Source organism: Vidua macroura, chromosome 6, assembly GCF_024509145.1.
Source record: "Vidua macroura isolate BioBank_ID:100142 chromosome 6, ASM2450914v1, whole genome shotgun sequence".
Lineage (NCBI taxonomy): Eukaryota > Metazoa > Chordata > Aves > Passeriformes > Viduidae > Vidua > Vidua macroura.
In genome coordinates this window covers 20,146,103-20,159,758 of record NC_071576.1, presented here as the reverse complement: position 1 = coordinate 20,159,758, position 13,656 = coordinate 20,146,103, and the positions used below count along the sequence as shown (strand labels likewise).

Below are 13,656 nucleotides of genomic sequence, written 5' to 3'. Positions count from 1 at the left end.
AGTCTTGTACTTTGGAAAACCAAAACCACAGGCAGCTTTTTCTGCAACAGATGTTCTTTAAATTCTTACTACAGTCAACTTCTACCTGTGACTGTTCTAGGTTCCCCAACAGTAATTATTAAAACTAGCAAAAGGGCATTTTCCCCCATGCTGAGCCAAAAGACCATCTAGCAATCTCAAAAAGCAAGACAAGCAAAAGTAAACATCTACACATGTTTAAGATCTTTCTTCTGATGCTTCTGCTGCTGCTCTTCAGATTCCTGGAAGTGCTGCAGCCAAATTCCTAAATGAGGCAGGGCTCTTTTGTAGAAATTCTGAATTCAGTCTCTAATGCCAATAGTCAGAGTCACAGCCTTTCTGCTGTAGGAATTTCTCAGAAATCTGTTTATGTTGAAAAACCAGTGCCAGAACTATCCATAAAATGCAAATCCTGTAGCACGCATTGGATACTGAAAATCAACTCATTGTTTCCTGAAAAAAAAATGTTTCCTTCAACATGCATTTTACTTTTCTTGACATGTTTATTCTTAAAACAATGGATTGGTTTTTATCACACAGATTTACCTTGAAGCATTAATTCCTCTTTGGTGTTTTGAGGACCTGTTCCTTGATCCCTACACTGTATTACAATAAACTGTGTTAGCATCATTTCCTTTCTTATCACATAGGACTTCAGATTTTTCTGATTTTAACAAAGCATCACAGTTCCTAGTGACAGGTGTAGTTTCCAGCTGGTGATCTTGTGCTGCAAATACTGCCTATTTCAGAGAGAACAGCACAAAGTAGTTAAGCTCAGATATGCTGTTGGATAGCCTCTCAAGGGACATGGTAAGAGTCCAAGTAATTTGACCCATTTAAAACCAGACAAAGCTCTCGGGAAGAAGGGGGCGTGGCTGAGTTGGACGGATGATGTAACAGATCTTGCCTTAGTCTAATTATGGTGACTAAGAATACCTCAATGAATTGAAGAGTGCAGCTAACACTGATAGAATATGAGACTCTTGAGCTGGAGGCCCATTGTGGAACAAATGCAAATGTTTTGTCACCTGCTGCTTGTGATCATTTATAGATTGTGTAGCATTTGTGATAGGAACATTTGGGTCAGCCTAAAAATCTCATTTTTTACTTTGGCAGTAACAGTTTAACTAGGCTGACAATAATTGTAGCAAAAATCAAATTTCTTCTTTTCCCAGCAAAAGGAAAACAGAGAATGGGACACCACAATACATAATTTCTGTGACTAAATATTCCTATGGCCTCACTCAAGGGTTTTTGCTTCTTGAGGAGAAATCCACATGATTTGGCAGCTGTCAGTTAACTATAAATAAACTCCAAATGTAGAAATATTTTGAAATAAACATTTTGCTTAGCATTTACTCTGCCTCAACCTGGTAGAAGGAAGGTTTACAAGAACATCCTAAATACTTTTCACTGTGAGACTTACTATGGGTGCTTTTTGTTTCTGTACCTCAGATTTTGACCTTTCTTTTCATAGTCCAAATTCTTTGCCTGTTTGTTCAGCCCTGTTTCTTGCCATCAATCCCCCAACCTCTGCTGCCCCAATAATGTCTTCAGTTTTCCCAGAACAACAAGGGTCCAGCATTAGCCTTGGTTTTCTTTAAAATGTACTTCCTGTAGGATAACCACGACACTCTGTCTTTAAATTGCTATTTTTTCAGACTCTGAGCACTTTGGGAGAAATATTTGCTTTTGGGGGAACCTGCACCAAAACACTGTAGCCCTAATGTCAGAGCAAGACAGCATTTCTCTCTCTGAGGTCCCATCCTCTTTGCTCTCGTGGCACTCTGGAAATCCCACTTTGCAAGCCCTTTTCAAAATGTGTTTCCAGGCAGCCTGGGTAATTATCTGGTCAGCTGAGCAGCTGCTCAAGCACAGACAGACAGACACGATTTCCTAACAGCGCTGGAGCCCTGACAGGAACGCGACTGGGGGCACTGAGCCTCCAGGACATTGCTCCTCACAGCTGCCTGCACAGGAAACAGATTTCAAATGTGTCCATCCTTCTCACACCAATCCTTCTGTTTGTACTTAGCCTTTATACTCTTCCCTCCCCCCGCTGGGTATTTGCTATTGTTCTTATGCAGAATGTTTGCTATTGGAAGTGAGTAATTGGTGTCACCAGGGCTTTCCTCTGAGGGTGTCAGTGTACACAGGTCTCCAGCTTTGCTGCCGCCCATAGAAAAAATCGTGATCTGCACAATAATGGAGAACAGCTAGGCTGATGGTTATCCTACCTCTTGCTGTCAAATGTCCCTCAAAGTAAAGGGCCAGAAACAAAGAGCTGTCATTTCTGCTTCCCTTCAGAGGCTGTCAGCTGCGCTGGTCTGGCCCTTTATCATACAGGGTCAAGAAAAGGAGTGGAACCAGCTCATAAGTAAGGATTTTAAAATATCCTTAGGAAACACTTCCTTAGGGCTCCTATACAGTTCATAGAATAACAGCTTCCCATGCAAGAATTACATGGAGATCATCCTGGTCTGACTGTTAGGGGGAACCACTCTCCTCCATGAATCTCAGTCAGATGCCAAAGTTAGTGTGTAAATATCCTCCCTCAGTGACATGGATCACACAGGACAAGCTTCTACAGGGGCACAAATGAGTGTCTTCTTCAAACTGCAATGCTTTTGGAAAGTCTACTCTACTCTCCTCATCTGGGTGTCCTAGACCTCTGCCTACAGACTAGTCTAGTGTCCCGTGACTAGAAACACACACCAACAGGCAGTGCTTTTGCTAAGCACACACCTTATGACTGGGCCACATCCGTCTAAGGGTAAGGCATCAAGTAATATACCATAAAATTTGTTTCATGGAAGTCTTATTCTTATGATTAGCTTTGCTAAGGTTGAACAAAGATTTTTATTTTTTGCTTAAGATGATGCATTTACGGGGTTTTCAGTTAACAAGGCTGTAACAACATTAGGAAGGAAATGCCAAGTCAGAGCAACCAACAGCCCCATTTGAAAAAGTATGTGGCTGCATGAGTAAGCATAGGGATCACATAGCCATGAAACTAGAGAGAGAGGTAGAACACCTCAGTTTTACATATTTATACTTCATGGGTACTCTTCCTTCTCTCCACATCATAAGGATAAATAAGTGTTTACAACTAAGAACCAACAAATAAATATAAAGAAGGTCAGAGAAATCACTTTTAGCCTGAAGGTTCCCCTACTTCTACACAAAGGTCTAACCACACTGTCTCAAAAGTACTAGTCTGTAGCATCAAAAGAGCAGATGGAAAACCAGATGGGGTTTATCCAAAACCCAATCCAAAGCTGACAATCCAAGTTTTCTGACAGAAGTATTATTCATATTACAGGGAATATCTGATGGACTCAGTGAGCAGAGGGAAGCTAAAACTCTTTAAACTGCTTTAATAAATAGCAGTCATAAAGTGGAATTAATAAGAGAGAATCACAATTTAAACATGAGAAAGTAAACTATTGTTTTCTTGGGCAATTACAAACTCCTGCAAGGAAGGACAGAAGTCTGTTCATGCAGAAAAGCTAGAAGCTCATATAGCCACATCAGGTACCATAAGCTGATGAGGCAAGGCAGAGGATTTGCATTCATGTTTAGAGCATGTCAGAAAGAACTGCTATATTTGAAGAAAAGTGCATGCAGTGCTGGAATTCAGGTAAATGTCTGTTGTCTTTGTAATTCTCCAGCTGCTAAATCACAGCTTCAAAAGACAGCAGGAAGTACTGATGAGCACTGGCACACTAGTTGCTGGTATCAATGAACTGCTGGCAAAAAGCATATGGGAACTAAGACCAGGTAAAGGCTATGATCACAGAGGTGATCACCATTCTTTGGGTTCCAGATTACAGAGGCAAATATGGCTCGGACTTTTTCAATGGCTTTTCATACCTCTATGTAAGAAATGTCACAACTGCAAACACCTCTGTGCTCTTTCCCCATGAATGCATTTTGGCAATCTCCAAGACTTAGTCAAGACACAGGTGAAGTGAATCACAAAAGGCTTTCATTTTCTTTACAAAAAGAAAATATTTCCTGTTCAATCTAAAAAGATAGTGTGAGGCCTTTTTGAAGCTCTGATAATATTGTGTTAAAATACAGTACAAACTACTCAAACCTTTGAGAAGCCAAAGAGCAAGGCAAAAATCCTGTATGCTCTCATTGTACTTTGTTATCTTACTGGAACAGACCTTCTCATTGTTTTTGCCTCACCTGTTTGTGGGTGGGTTGATGAAGCACTGGTCCACGGTGCATCTTCAAACTGAACCCAAGCACTGATGGATGATGACAGATCAGTACTGGGAGACACGTGGTTACCAAGCACAGCAGAATCCACCTTGGGCTGCTCAGCTGCCTCCTCCAGCTCTGTGCAGAAAAGGTCTTGAAATTCTCCATTTGCATTGTGGTTCTCTTCTGAGGATGTGTCTGAGGAATTAAAACATTTCACTGGAGGAGCCTCAGTGCTACCTAAAATAGAGGTAACACAGAAAGATTTACAGGATTGACCATTATTTAATTGGTTTTTATGGAAACATCTAAAATTTGCAATTAAATGTAGGAAATTTTCCTTCACCTAATTCGGTTTTTAGATTAACACTGGGCAGTCTTGCACTTGATTTTAATAGGTGAGATGTCCTCCATGGTTGATTGGATACTGTCTTGAATTTTGAAGCACAGATCTAAAACCTGTAGTAGATCTACATTACATCACACGAGGAGAGTAATTTGCCTTTTTGGCCCAAATTCTCCTATTACATAGGGGTAGCAGGAGATAATTCAATCTCTGCACAAACTGTTTCCGCGTAGAAGGCAAGCTCTCCCATGCTAGATATATGACAGTAGTTGGTCTAAGTCAAACAAGGAAATCTCACCAGTTCCAGAGAAAATCAGAGCTCACCTCGTGGGGGAACAGGGAGGAGCAGCTCGTCAGTGAAGGACACCCACTCGGACTGGTGGGAGGCAATGACACTTGTCAGAGATGTCATATTCGCAGCAGGTCACTCATCTTCACTCGGGGATCAGAAGGAGGAGCAAGCAGAATGAGAGAGGTACAGTGATGATGAGCCAATGGAGGGAAACACCTCCTTTCCCCTTTCTTTTCAACTGCTGTTAAAACAAGAAAGTAGATTATGTCTTTTAGAAAATTAAATGGGAGGAACTGTGCCACCATTTTATAAAATAGAATGTTAAAGCAATTAATGTACCACAGTCACAGTACTGTCAAAGCCCTACCACCTTTGAGACAGGAATGTCACCGGTGTCTAGAGGAGGGTTACACTTGAGCAACTCCTTCATATAAAGCATGAGACATCTTCATGTTAAAACAGTCCATCACCAAACCCAGCACTCAAGGAGCCATGCCTCTCGTAATCCCAGCAAGAGCAGATGAGGAGATTCTCCCAGGTTTAGCAAATTTTGATTATGATGTAACTTAATCCCCACTCCAAGCTGTCAACATGTCTTTGCCCACCTTGCTGCTTACAATGTCTAATCCCTCTCCAGAGCAAGCAATAAATTGCATGTTTCATTATCAGTAACATTTATGTAGCTAATTCTGGAATGAGGATGAGTGGCCAATGACTCTTATCATGGTGTGGGTATAGAGAGCTGCCCTCTCATCTAGATGCAACTTTCACTCTGCTGCTTGACTAGAACTTCACATTTTAATTTTAAAAGCCATCTTAGACTTGTCCAGAGTTAAGCATGATTTTGCTTTAGCTCAGCAAATGTTTTCACAGATGTGAAGATGTGAAAATTTAATTTAGTAGGCCCTCCAATGGTATGCACCCCACACAGATCTGTGAATCTGCTAGATGGAATGGAGCACGGGAAAGTGCTCTGGTTGTTAGCTAGTAACTGGAAGGGTCAGGTCCAGGCAGAGAAATTCTCTCTGACAAGAACCCATGACCACCTCAGTTTTGCAAACCACTTCAAAACTCTCAGAAGACTCTTCCTAGGGAAATATGCTAATTCTGTCCCCAATTATCTCAAGTATTGAAGCTCTTGTTACCATGGTATTGAAGTACTTGAAAATACTGAAACTCAGACCTATTTTCAGAGTGAAACTTCATGTTAGTATAGAAGAACAGATACTTCACTGAGACTTCTTTTTACCCCATATTAACAAAATTTGGGCCTAAAAAAGCAGACATATTTAAATGCATTCAATCTTTAAGTATTTCTGAAGGAGACAGATCATCAAATAGCTTCCAACATTATTATTCTCCTCAGGGCCACAAAGTCCTTTGTTGGCTGAAGGCAGATCAGCAATCAAGAAAGCTGAAAACTTCAAAAGTCTGGAAGTCACAAACCTGCCTGACAACTACAGGGAATTTGTGTCTGAAGATGAATCTTTTTGAGCAGAACAGAATGCAAAATGTACAATTTCCTGCAAACTCAAAAAAGAATTCCTAGAGATAATCCTGATGGTGAAGTGCAATCTGCCATAAGGCTGATCCCCTTTCCATAGAGTTTCCAGAGCCCATGGCCCCCTGACCAGTCACCCTGCAAATCTCACTCCTGTTACACAACCAGTTCCCTCCTGCAGGAGGAACAGCAGCACTTGAGCCCCTTTTCCTCCACTGCCATGGCAGGACCCCTGTCTCCATTCAGTGTGGGCAGGTACACCTGCCTGCCCTCAATAATATCTATTTTGGGTGCTGTTAATAGAAACTACGAAGCTAAACATAGAAGCAAGCTAAGAGAAAAAAAAAAAACTGATGTTTAGGGTCATTTGGAGGTCATATGAGGGAAGGAGAGGATGACCTTGGTGTCTTGTTTTCTTCATGTGACCAATTAAACTGTTTGTTTTGGGCTTGTTTAAATATCTGTAACTAAGTTTTCTTTTCCCAGACAACTGGATACTGACCTGCCCTTTCTCCTGGAAAAGTCTGACAGAAGCACGAAGTGGCAGGAAATGAAAAAAGAAAACAGTTTAGCCTGCCCTTGATGAACAGAGACTGCAGTAGAGCTCATTTTGAAGTTAATTTTTTTCTTTTTAATTTCAAGGGGAAGAAAGATATGAAAGGAGGTAAGAAAATGGACTGCTTCAGCAGTACTGATACATGGGAGAATTATACCATTATTTTAAGATGGATTTCCTCTAGTACGCTACTGCCCTGTGACAAACATAATTCTTAAAATCCACTTAGTACCAGACAGCAAAACTAGCACTTTAAAATGGATAGTGATCATTATAAGCCCAGAAAAGCATCAGAATACTGTACATTGAGGGTTACACAACTTTCTCATGACTGGAATTTCTTAGAGACTTCACAGTTTGGTAAATAAAAGAGACTATGTTGACTTATCAGGGTTATCATGCCCTTTAGAAAAGCAGCCTGAAAGAGAAGAAAGGCAGTCTGAGTAACTAATAACTTCAAAGATATTCAGAATAGAGGCATTTTGAGGATACATATGTTAGGTTAAAAAAAAAAAGATAGAATTTTGCATTCTTTCAACATTCACAAAAGATCCTCAATCTCACCCCTTGACCTAAATGCCTGTACAGAATTATGTATCATGTATAGCTAACACCTGTGCAGACTATGTGGAAAAAATACTTCATCCACAAATTTTCACCTCTCATTCACTCTCCAAAATCCCCCTTTGAGAAAGCCCTAAGCCTATCCCACTGTGAACCAATGACCCTGAGCAAGCACACCACCAGTGCCACTGTGCATTCAGCTGACACAACGATGCTGCAATCTGCAGAACTACTACAGAGGTAAATCTCTCCAGAAGAACCATTTGAACTGTGGGTAGACATGAATCCTCTCTATACCAAAGCAGTCAGGACCACTATTTAAACACTGCAGCAAGTACTGTGCAAGTGAATTTCAGAGTGTTCCTTCCTGCTCTTCAGACTTCTCAAACATCTCTGGCTATTTGTAGAGCAATGAATTTTGGAGCCTACTAGGAAGAACAAACAGATCTAAACTCCAAGTGAGCTACAATTAAAGCAAAAGTTTATGCTGCACAGCCTAAACAAGAGCAGATGGAAACACATTTCTTGGAACAAAATATTACCAGGCCAGATCAGCAATTTTTTTCTCTCTACATGAACAGGATTGTTTAGATTGTTACTTCTGGATTTGTGTTATTATGTTCACTAAGCTTTTGGTGCTGAACTGGTTAAAAAAAAAAGTAAGCTAATTTAGGAGATTTTTGGTAAAAAAAAAAAATGTTAATCAGAAGTTTGTTTGTTTCCTACTATTACACAGTAAATGCAGTGTTTTACCTACTCACTCCAATGATCCTTACCATCAATTCCAAGGCAGTGATTTGACCATGAGGCAAAAAAATTCAGCTAAGAAGCTGAAATTTCTGTTTCAGGTGTCCCATTTTCACATTACAGTTTCACAGTGGTGCATGTAAATCTGAGTGACAAGTAGGTGACAGTTATTTCCAGTTCTCCAGAAGGTAGAGATCATAGAGCTGGAACAAAACTCCTTGTATATTTAGTCCTCCCAGTGTTTTGATAAAAACACATTAAACAAGCCCTTTTGAAAACTGATGAAGGTTCATTCTAAAATGAAAAAATTGCTTTTATAACTAGAAACCTCTCATTTCAAAACTATGTAAATTCACAGACTACAGCCATTCCTTCTTGTGATGTGATTACACATCTCTCCTTTTGTAAAACTCTACTCTAGCAACAGACAAAAAGGAATATCATTGTCCTTCTCCCTTTATCTTGGTAAACCAAAAACATGTATTTGAGAAGGACACAATTATCCAGAAGTCTGACAGCCAGCACCTTGTACAGTGAGCCCTCACTTTAGGTGGGACCTTTACACACTACGTGAGTACAAACACCAACAGTACTACTGTTGATATGTAGAAATGTTTGTGGCACTATTGAGGTTTAGAACTATCAGAAGTAACTGGAATGGATTTCAGAAGTATCTTTAATTGCCTGGTGTTTTTGTAAACATACCATTCAAAGTATTTAATTACTCATGTGTTTGGACAGCAAACTCAAACAGTTTCTCAGTAGATTTCAACTCTGCTTAGAAGAAACAGCTTAGCACAATTAATAATTTTAAGCACTAAGGGTCATTTCTCCAATTGCTTCAAGTTACATCCATATGATGCAGGCTGCAGTTGGCCGAGTTACTACTACCCACAGTTACTAGGTTAGTTATATGGCAAAACAGGACAAAAAAGTCAGAATAAAAACACTGAGAATGAAATTCACTTGTTTGCATTCTTGTTTTCCAAATATATCAATAGCAAACTTGTACTAAGTGCATAGACTCTATTGCCTTACATGCCAACATTATTGAAAAAAATCCTGTAATCCACACAGTGATGCAGTTTTTCTTGCTTATATATTCCCTTACAATCTCAGGAACTGAAACATTAACTGGTTACAGTGGTTTGCATTTGGTTTTGTAGGAGACCATTGTGGGAAAACAACTAGATAAGCTGTTAAATTCCACTTAGAAGAGAAAAGAAACTAGGCCAAAGGGACAGCACGAAAAAGGAAAGACTGACCAGGGCTTTTCTTGTAACAAACAAACTTCACTCCCACCAGGAAAAATAAGTAATTTTATCTTGAGCATGTGTTTGGCAAACCTGTACAGATGGAACTATTCTGGTAGCATGAGCTGAGGAATGATTGCTGCCTTGGGCAAATTTCCAGCTGAGAGAGAGCTCATGGCTCTTCCTCTCAGCTTGGCCTGTAAATAAACACTGACCATCAGCACATCATGATCTGAATAATAAACAAGCTCCAAATTGGAACTCTGTTCTCCAGCATCAAAACCAAGTTCCAAGTACCTTCAAGGTGCAATCAGCATAAACAAAACACAGTGCTAAACAACAGGAAAAAACCCAAAACAATGAACTTGAGAAACCCAATGAAATAAAGGAAGTGGATTTGGATATCATTCTTACTGAAAAAAATAATTTTACCAACCTCTGCTTAAATGCCTGAGGTAAGATTACCTTATGAATGGGCTAGATGATGACAGGAATAAAGTTATATTTGGTTGATTATTGTATTCATAATATGGACAATATTTTCTCCACGGATACAGCTCTGCCAGTTTGTAAATTGCCCTGAGAAAATCTCTGGTAAAACTCTGTTTTAGATCTTAGACCAGTTTTACTTACTCTGATACATGCTTTTATATGAGCTTCATGACTTCAGATGCATCTTACAAAACTCAGTCACTACCTGGTGCACGTAACCCTCACACAAAAGCAGAACAAACAAAAACTCACAATATGAAAGGAAGAATTAGGGTCCAAAGGGAGACAAATGGACATGCCTTATGGAACTCCTGCAGCCTCTCTGGGAGAACAGATGGCTTTTCCCATTATGGATCCCACCTAAGTGAATGGTAACAAGAGCCTTGACAGTGCTGTGTCTGCAGAGCCAGAGCAGATGCCCACTGTGCCATTACAAGGTAGGTCATTAGTGCTGTCTCCTGGTGATTGGACACAGAGATGGAGTGAGGTACTGAAGGTGCCTAGAGCTACCTGGCACACTGAATGACAGAAAAGCAGCCTGGGGGTCTGCCTGAGCCCAGGGCCCACTGCAGCCACACTAATGACCATTCCCAGTTATTCCAACAGATACGAAGTGATCTGCCTAAATCCACACTGCAAGTCTGTGGCAGAAGCAGAGTTAAAGCTGAGGTGACCTGGAATGACCTTATTTTTCCAGCACCCATAAAAGCATATGCCACAAACACACATCCCAGCTTTCCTGGAAGCTCACAATTCAGTGACAGTACGAGAGGAGAGTCTGCACAGGATGCATTGCTAAGAAAGTCATAAGCATCTCCCCCAGGAATATTTGCATCAAGGTTCATATCTGGAAGGTCAACAGCTGCTGTTTCCTCTGCACCAAATCTATCTGCCACAGAAGCTCCTCTGTTTTCCACAGAGAGACAGAAGACACCTAAAATGCTCTCCTGCAGGCAATACCAGCATATTTAGGCAGTTCAAAAGGCAATAATGTCTTCTCCTGCCAAGGCTATGCCTCAGAAACACTTCATGGATTCTGGATATTTCATAATGAGAGACAGAGATTCAAAGTCTGATGCTGGAGATAATTGTACAACCTCCTCTATTACTTGTACTCCTAAAAGTTTGAGAAATGTAGAAAAACATTGTAGAAGACCAGCAGTGCAAAACAAAATAGGAATTTTTATGTATTTATTTTTACTATTAGAAGTAATATACAGCAGGCAAAAACCACAGGAGGATGTGAGACAAAATGTTTGACAGTGATAGCTCACATCAGGAAAACAGAAGTTCTGCATCTCAGGCCTTTCAGTATAACTCACTCGAGGTACATGATTCATTCAAAGTGCAACTGAAGCCATGTAGTTGCATGGGAACTTGAAGGACAGCTTCCCAAACTGTCAACCTTTCAACTCAAACTAGATTCTGAGGCAACAATCAGTCAAATGCTTATCTTACCATATAGAGCAACAGTGCAATAAAGCTAGACTGGGACAAGATCACAGGAAAGAGGCAATGTGTCAATTTGTTTAGCAGAACATTTGCATCTCTAAAATCTGGCACTTCCTCCCCCCCGGTCAGTATTTTACAAATAGGAGAAAAAACAGAAGAAAAAAACACTAATTTAAGATTTTTCTTCTCAAAGACTAGAATAGTTCAGGTTTTACTTTGTTCAACAAAATTCTGTTGGTAATCATAGTAGGCAGCAGGAAATGTAAATGCAGTAAGGGAGGAGAGGTTGCTAACATCCCCTTAGCAGAGGGTGGGTACAGGGTCCTTACTACTCTTCTTGTTTTCTCAAGGCCTTCACAGGGCAGAAGTCCAAAGCAGCACCCAGATCCCAGACTTCAACACCTGCCCATTACGTGTATCACAGATTCTTCTCTGCTCCAGGATGGTGAATTTGGAGTTGCCACAACTATTGCACAACACAATAGTATAAAATTGATGCTCCAATCCACAGTATGTGGAGGGAACTGTGTTTAAGAATAGATTTCTTCTTTCAAACATCAAAAAGCGAGTCATACAAGGAACGCGTGTTTCAAAAGAAAATTCCCACTGAATGACCTGGTTTGCACATCTGACATTGATGTTTTCATATGTTCTCATTTAAATTCTGCACAGACAAGCTAGCCAGATGTATTCCATTTACCAAACCCCCCAAAAGCTCCTGTACTTTATTTGCTGTTGTGATGATTACAAAACTGTTTTTTAAAGTTATCTCACTAACTCAAAAAGCACAATGTTCTACAATTAATCACTGTAGAACCAACTATGCCATCACGGCCTGACATCACTGAAGACAGCCATCAAGAAGTGAACACAGATCATAAAATCCTATCTACCTGTCCTTCTTCTATACTGGGACTAATGACAAAAGAAAAAGGGAAGAGAGTATCATAAGTTTACTGGAATATCATGCTGGATGATAAACACTCTTTTAGAAAACACACAACCCGGCTTGTATGAAATGCCATCCTATTGTGACAGATATTAACTTTCCAGCACTGCTCATATGCATTGCAACAAATTACTGCATTTCAAGTATTCACTGTACTACTCAAAAACTGATCCGGCTTCCATCAGTAAGGATGGCAATTCCATTGTGCAGTGTTTCACCTGCACAAATGAAACCAGGGCTTTATTTTCTGATTACAAATAAGTTAAATGCTAGAAGATGAGTAAAAACACCTTCAGTGAAGATGGTGGGTACAATTATTTGCCATCAATCAGTATCAGTTAAACTCTCATTTTGACTAAGACGGGGAAGAGGAAAAAAAGAAACCCCCCCCCCAAAAAAAAAAATCTCCACGGAAGAAAGAAGTCAAGCCCTCAAACACTAGTCACATTCAAGACAAGGGAGGAACTGAATTCTGTAGAGAGATGCTTCACTGGAGGCTGTATGCCTACAGAGAGGATGGGCATTGATCTGTCTGAGCTGTGAGTATGCACAGAATGGGAGAACAGATTCAGAGTGAGAGAAAAACACAGAATCCAACTGTGAAAGCATCAGGAAGACAAGGACTATTGAGGAAGTGATGCGGCCCTGAATGAAAGCAAAGAAGTTTTCTTGTGCTGAATGTTGGCTCAAAAGGGTGCTTAGGAGCACTGAGCGAGAAAGTCATCTTCTGTTCAAGCCTTCTCTGTATTTCCATGTAGCTAACAATTATTTACATATAAATTATTTCTCTGTAATTTTATTTCTATGTGACATCTTTTATAATTTCTAATCTGTATCAGCACCACCCTTCCAATGAAGAGTTTAAAAAGGGATTTTTGTTATAAAGGAGATACTTCTTGATTGTTATAGATAAAGGCAACATTAAAATGTGAAGTTGTCTCCCAGTTTAAGGAAACCCTGCTTGATTATTTAAAGCCAGACAAAATCCAGTACTCTGGAGGAGATAGAACAAGGAACAAGTTTGCCCTGGCAGAAAATTCTTTCGATGATCCAACCAGTCTTTCCTCATTTCCAGGGTCTGAAGAGTCAAACGCAACTTAATGTGATGCCAGGACACTGCAATCCTTCAGGGCAACCCACAAATATCATGTTTGTTGTCACTCTATTTTAGACAGCCTAAATATAGGCCCATTAGACATGATGGTTCTATTCCTTTAGCATGGCTACTCCTGTTTCAAGAGAATGAAGAAACAACCCTAGGGAAAAAAAAAAAGCTT

At 40.1% G+C, this 13,656-nt stretch overlaps 1 protein-coding gene across 4 annotated transcripts in view; it reads right to left on the bottom strand.

The window, feature by feature from the left end:
• Window positions 1–13,656, bottom strand: part of STON2 (stonin 2) — a 65,674-nt gene that overhangs the window by 45,778 nt on the left and 6,240 nt on the right. For 3 of the 4 annotated variants that reach the window (XR_008437781.1, XM_053981660.1, XM_053981658.1), the window contains 2 exons: window positions 4,898–5,106; window positions 4,213–4,467 (listed from right to left, as the gene is read on the bottom strand). Coding sequence is in view for 3 of the 4 variants with exons in the window: in XM_053981660.1 (XP_053837635.1) it covers window positions 4,213–4,467; window positions 4,898–4,985 (343 nt within the window). In the remaining variant the exon portion in view is untranslated. Of the gene's footprint in view, window positions 1–4,212; window positions 4,468–4,897; window positions 5,107–8,262; window positions 8,586–13,656 lie in introns of those variants that run through there. The other variant, XM_053981659.1, reaches the window with a different exon arrangement.